At 34.7% G+C, this 6,000-nt stretch overlaps 2 protein-coding genes across 4 annotated transcripts; one reads left to right on the top strand and one right to left on the bottom strand.

The window, feature by feature from the left end:
- The first annotated feature begins 299 nt into the window (after nucleotides 1-299).
- On the top strand, nucleotides 300-1,799 carry LOC105459594 (DNA repair protein XRCC2-like). Of its 2 annotated transcripts, none has more exons than XM_011705760.1 (2): nucleotides 300-1,335; nucleotides 1,708-1,799. In XM_011705760.1, the coding sequence occupies exon 1, from the start codon at nucleotides 493-495 to the stop codon at nucleotides 1,327-1,329; it is 837 nt and encodes a 278-aa protein (XP_011704062.1). In that variant the 5' UTR covers nucleotides 300-492; the 3' UTR covers nucleotides 1,330-1,335; nucleotides 1,708-1,799. The 2 variants fall into 2 exon arrangements, with proteins under 2 accessions (XP_011704062.1, XP_011704061.1); XM_011705759.1 differs by having other exon boundaries at nucleotides 1,705-1,797.
- On the bottom strand, nucleotides 1,205-5,052 carry LOC105459595 (sec1 family domain-containing protein 2-like). Of its 2 annotated transcripts, none has more exons than XM_011705761.1 (10): nucleotides 4,499-5,052; nucleotides 4,167-4,412; nucleotides 3,782-4,051; nucleotides 3,496-3,681; nucleotides 3,122-3,388; nucleotides 2,854-2,982; nucleotides 2,537-2,768; nucleotides 2,013-2,121; nucleotides 1,695-1,841; nucleotides 1,205-1,560 (listed from the first exon to the last, which is right to left on the bottom strand). In XM_011705761.1, exons 1-10 carry the CDS (start codon nucleotides 4,718-4,720, stop codon nucleotides 1,347-1,349), a joined length of 2,022 nt encoding a protein of 673 aa, XP_011704063.1. In that variant the 5' UTR covers nucleotides 4,721-5,052; the 3' UTR covers nucleotides 1,205-1,346. The 2 variants fall into 2 exon arrangements, with proteins under 2 accessions (XP_011704063.1, XP_011704064.1); XM_011705762.1 differs by having other exon boundaries at nucleotides 4,170-4,412.
- Nucleotides 5,053-6,000: the final 948 nt, after the last annotated feature.

Here is a 6,000-nt window from a genome sequence, read left to right as displayed (position 1 = left end):
CGCGCATGCGCGCGCCGCTCAGCCTGCGGCTCGTAGCTCGCTTCGCCGCGGGAAATAATACCGCGACATTAATTCTTTTGTATTAAATTTTGAAGGGAATAATCACGCACGAAATTAAGCATATCATATATTGTACTGCGTGCTCTTCGAAAATAACGAGTATACCGACGACAATACCGTAGAAACACAGTTCGATCCACATATTACTTATTATATGTATCATTTAATTTTGAACGAGAGAGAAATCGATGGGTTCCTCATTTTCGTAATCGCATGCGCATCTTCGTGACGTCATCTAAACAAAATGGCGCCTTATGAAAGGTCGCCGGCGGAAGCGAGGAGTGGCGGGCTTTGCCGGCTTTGGTCGAATTCGGCGAGTAATCAATGATACCTGAACAATGGTCGTTTGATGCTCATTAATTAATATTACTTGAAACCAATTATACCAATGTGGAAAGGAAGCAGATATATGTTTGTGAATTTATTAATAATATGCAGTTCCATTCCGAAGGCGGGTTAGAGTTGTTATCGAGATTCAGTGAGAAACCGCGTTCGATTAACCTCGATGACGTTCTATTCTCGAGCGACATCGACAACAGGAGCATCATAGAGATCGCCGGGGCTTCGGCCACTGGAAAGACCGTGTTACTGTGCCAATTCATAGCGAAATGCATACTGCCCGCGCGGTACAAGGGGATCGAGATCGACGGATGCGACGCTTGTGCGATACTGATCGACACTCTTGGCCACGTACAGATGAGCAAGATAGCTGAACTAATGCGTGCCACGGTACGCAGCGCGTGTCAAGTAGCCGCGGATGTACAGTCGCCAGCCGAAATGGTAGACTACATTGTAAATAAGTCATTGGAAAACTTGACGGTGATCAGCTGTTGCAACAACGATCAACTCCAGCTGACTCTGCACACTCTCGAGGATGAGTTTCTTGGCAATGAGAGGATCGCTTTGTTGGCTATAGATAATATCCTAGCGTACTATTGGCAGGCGAGAAAAGAGAGAAAAGAGAGTATACTCAGTATGGATTACTACGCTAAAGACTTGCTCAAAATTATCCGCGCGCAAACATTTCAATTTCACACTGTGACAGTTTACACCAAGTGGGACGGACCTGCAGTGTCTAAAAATGAATCATACGCGAAGCGATGTAGCAATCTAAAGAAGATAGGTGTAAATTATAGGCTGCAACTTGGCAAAAGTACTGTAATTTGTAAGCTTATATGTCGTGTACAATCCTGCACTGATGATGTAAAACAGATTTCTTATATAATCTCGGATTCTGGTATAAAATGGATTCCCGATAATAACACATAACTGAAGGTAAATAAGTTTCAATAATCGATTGATGAGAGAAGAACCTTGTCCACTATGTCTAAAGGATTTAACAATCTTGAACCTGCTATTGTTATTTGACAGTTTGTATTAAATAATGATATCATTTCTTTAGTCTCTCTTATTTCTTCTGGTGTTATACCTCCAATGACATAAATGATAATCCAATTGTTATCACATGGATGGTGTTTTATTCTTCCTTTAGAGAATAAGCTGTTAAAGATAAATGAATATGAAATAAAATTTGATTTTCTTTAGAATTTCTTCTTCAGAACAAAAATTGAGAAAATATCTATTTAAGACATAATTTTAAGAAATAAGACACAATAGTAGATGTTTAAACTTACTTGAATCCAGCAGAAATAAATGAGGGTGATCTCTGGTGTAAATCCGGAATTTCATATCTATCTGGATGGAGTATATCTTTTAATAATTGTTGCAAGATGCCGATACGTTGAACAATCTCTTGAGAACTCGATTTGGACATCAAGGAACTGTAAGGAATATAAAAGTCATTATATTTCTTATATTTGAGTACCTATATATAAATATTTTAAACTACAAAATATAAAAAATTAAAAGCGTGAATGCATCTGATTTCAAAATAAACTTATTGTTTTTCTGGATATAGATATTAAAAATAATAGTTATATATAGTTTCATACGTATAATTATGCAGAGGCGCACGTTGCTGTGCTATTTCATGTAAAATGTTCATAATGTGTTTCGCTATTTTTGCAGACTTTTCCTTAATAATCTCAGCATTGGCAACACCTAATTTAGACATAGTTGTATATTAGATATCAGTATTATGTAATAGATATATTGTATTATACACTGATTGTTTATCTTATTTAATTATTCAATAAGATCAAATATCAATTTCGATAAATTCTATATTTTTTACGATAAATGTTTATATAAAAAAATTAATTAGGTAGGACAAAACATATGTAGTTTAATATAATTTATATTTGTAATAAAATTATTATCAGTGCAGCAATTTTTGTTTAAATACAATTATTCACATATACAGAATAAATATTGTCATTTTCCGTTATCAAATAGAATTTTATTTGAATCTTTCTCTGATTTTTGTTTGTAATATCAAAATATTTTTTACAGACAATCAATAATCTTAATCATTCAATTGATTATTTCTGTACCTTGTAGCACATTTTCTACTAACCAAAAAGCGATAAAGTTTGTTGATACATTGACATGTTGCTGTTCATTGTATTTTTTTTAAATTTTGTTGTGTCCTCAAATACAGCATCGGTGATGGCTTCTTCTAATTGCTGCTCTTGTTGAGGAGAAAACTGTATTTCAGTTCCAACTAGTGCATAAATATGCACTAAAAGTGCCAATATATTGTCTGTATCTAATCCCCGTTTTTCGCGAGTTTTTATTATATTGCTTAACTGAAAACATTTGAAAAAGAAAAAGTGTGACCTTGGAAAAAAATGATGTAGATTGAGAGTGTAAGACACTAAATATGATAATTACTTGCCCAAGCACGCTCGTAGAGTCTCGACTCACAGCTATGTTTTGTAACACTAGTTTCTCGAGACTAATTAATAACTCTAATCGTGAAGTCTTTTCTGACGTTAGGGCTTGAATAATTCCCAGTACCGCCTGTAATAAAACAAGCAACATGCAAACACGTGATTTCCTTATTATGAAAAAATTACATATAATATCTAAAAATTATATTGGTCATCAAAGCAAAGCACGCATATTAAGTTTCAATATTTTTCAATATTGGAGTACATACTTGAAGCTTTTTGCTTGAGTCTGATATAGCTTGAAGATCATCTATGTCTTTAAATTTATTTACGAGCTTCTCTAAACTATGCGCAGAGATCCTCGTTGTTAGTTTTGGTTTAAAGTTTTCCCTTAATTTCAAATTTTCTTTTGCTGAAAGTATGTCGATGAGCATTTTATTCATAGTAGCTAATACTTCTTTTTGTTTCTTTGTGATTAATATATTCATCAGAGTTTTGTCATTGCTGGCCAAGCATCCTGGTACATGGTCGAATTTCTTAAAGCATACAGACAATTTTTATGCAATTTTTATGTAATAATGATATTTCTATAATCTAGTTTAGAATATTTACACGCGACGTATATCACGTAGATCTACTGTACCTGTGCGCTGCGAAACAGAGGAGACATATTTATTGCAACGTCATTGCAATGATGAGGTAAATGAGGTAAGGTACACAATATTCTGGCTAACAACGATTCAGTGTTATTACTAGTGGAAGTACAAAGATCTAACGTTCTGTCGACAAAGATTAGAGATACTCCCTTTCCCTTTGCACCAACTAAATTCTAATATAAAAAAAATTAAATATTTTTAGTACCTTTCCTGCTATCTTTTAATTAATTGAAATCATTAAAATATCCTTTCATAAACAATTGAAAAACTTACGTTTCTACGATCGATTGCCATTGATGATGTTTCTAATTTTTCAGCAACATATTCGCTGTATTTTCCCACTGAATAAATATCTTCTTTTAAATTCAAGTATGTCAATAAACTGTTGAACAGATTTACAAAATGATCAACTGTATTCTCAGAATTCTTTAACAATTCATTATTTAAGGGAGATAATAGATCGCTGAGAGGCGGTGTTACAAACAGACCATTATCAATTAGACTAATGAAAACTGGTCGAAACACTATTGTCACCGAACAGTCCTATAAATTAATATGTAATGATAAAACTTAAATAATATATAATAAACTGTCAACTTAAAGCCTGAGATTCACATATATAATATATATATAGAAGAGAGATAAAAATGAAACATACTACCTGCGACTGCTGATTAGAATGCATCCAACTTTTTACATCCCTTTTCAATTTGACATAATCTACTCTATCTTCTAGCGGCACTGTATCCTCATAATTCAATACACTTGAATGTGCAGCAGTAATAATTGTACAGTGTTCAAATGCATTTTTCTCTAATATCATTTTAACTGTACGTTGATAAAAAGCTAGATTGGTAGAAGTAGAAATAATAACTACTTTCTTGCAGTTCTGCACTTTGACATACTGTAAACAAATTGTATAATGAAGTAACAATTTTACAATTATGAAATTTTGAGCATGACAAATGAGCTTTTACACTAATCACATACACGAAAGTTGTACATGGCCAATTCATAAATTGATACCACCCCGGTATCCTTAAAAAAGGAATGTATTTTGCCACCAGTATACCAATGAAGACATTCTGTTGCTGCATGATCTATATAGACTGCAGATTCACTTACAAAGCCAGCAATATCATGCCAAGTGTCAGCAAGAAATTGTTCCAAATCATTAATGCCTTCCATTATATTAATTAAAAAACATAGCATAAACGTTGTGGAAATAATTTTTCACTTTTACTGTTTACAAATAAGCAACAAATTATAAATTATTACGTATATTCAACACTTGAAGTAACATGTAGTTACAACGTAATAACATTACTTATTGTTAATTAAAACAACATAAATTCTAATATAACAATATTATTTATAAGTCATCCACGTTGATTGTTATAAAATAGGATTTAACTTTTTATATCACAGAGAGTTTAAATTCATAATACTATTTTATATTTTAATATTTTAACTATTTGTTGGTTAAGATATAAGCTCAAAATCGCCACATGATTAAACAGCTGGCTATTACGTATAGTGTATAGTCATTGAACTTTAGGGAGTTTAAGGTCGGAACACTGCAGACTTGGGTTGCGTTTCCACTGAGCGTCACGCGTAATCCGAATTGACTATTCAAAACATTCCATTTTATTACGATGCGTTGTGCAAGGAGTCGCGCGGCAAATAATGCAATAATGCAATAAAATGGGATATTTTAGTTGATTAATTCATAACGCGACAGAAAACGGCGACGTGTGACGCGCTCAGTGGGAACGCACCCTAACATATGTAAATGTAAAAGATAAATTATTACATTAAGTTTACGTTATATATTATTATTTGTTATATAATTAATATATATTTACTTACATATAGCGTTTTCGGACGGAGCGCGGGTTTGATCGCTCCGAGAGCGATTAAATGACGTCACATTGCTCTATTTTAGATTTCTGATTGGACGAGGAGAACATGTGACGTCATTGATCGCTCTTGGAGCGATCAAACCCGCTCCGTCTGAAAAAGCTATTAATTTTTCATTTTAGCCTAGAATTTCTAGATTCCTTAACCATTCTACTGCAAAATCCCGCAGATTAAAATTATTTATCTCTTGTATACACTTTATGGCCGGTACTGGATTTCTCTAGTAATACTAGTGCGCATGCGCGTGAAAAAGCGACTTTCATAAAAACATTGCACGGGAATGGCGTCGCTCCGATCGACTCGGGAATTTCGCGCGGATCGCGCGTCGGTTCTATTTTAGTCGCGTGTGTGGGTGAATGAGGTGCCGTGACTGCCGTAGTGCCGTGGCGCCGGTCTCCGACGCTATTTTCGTCGTCTCTGCGTCCTCGCGAGTGAGCTCTCAGCGAGCTGCGGATCGGCGTGCGTGGTGCGTGCATGCGTGCGTGTGTGTGTGTGTAACGTGTGTGGTGTGTGTGTGACGCGCGTACGGGAGAGAGAGAGAGAAAGAGAAGGAGGTTAGTTTCGAGCCAGCG

The sequence above is a fragment of the Wasmannia auropunctata genome, unplaced genomic scaffold, assembly GCF_000956235.1.
Source record: "Wasmannia auropunctata unplaced genomic scaffold, wasmannia.A_1.0 LD334181.1, whole genome shotgun sequence".
NCBI lineage: Eukaryota > Metazoa > Arthropoda > Insecta > Hymenoptera > Formicidae > Wasmannia > Wasmannia auropunctata.
Note: the sequence above shows the minus strand (reverse complement) of the source record. Positions and strands in the feature narration are given on the sequence as shown.

What these genes read in the sequence shown, in the direction of transcription:
- LOC105459594 (XM_011705760.1), top strand. Translation starts at nt 493, where the DNA reads ATGCAGTTCCATTCCGAAGGCGGGTTAGAGTTGTTATCGAGATTCAGT.
- LOC105459595 (XM_011705761.1), bottom strand. Translation starts at nt 4,720, where the DNA reads ATGCTATGTTTTTTAATTAATATAATGGAAGGCATTAATGATTTGGAA. An exon ending in TGGCCATGTACAACTTTCGT is followed by an intron (nt 4,413 to 4,498) that starts GTATGTGATTAG and finishes ATTTGTTTACAG; the next exon opens with TATGTCAAAGTGCAGAACTG. An exon ending in TGGCAATCGATCGTAGAAAC is followed by an intron (nt 3,682 to 3,781) that starts GTAAGTTTTTCA and finishes TTTTTATATTAG; the next exon opens with AATTTAGTTGGTGCAAAGGG.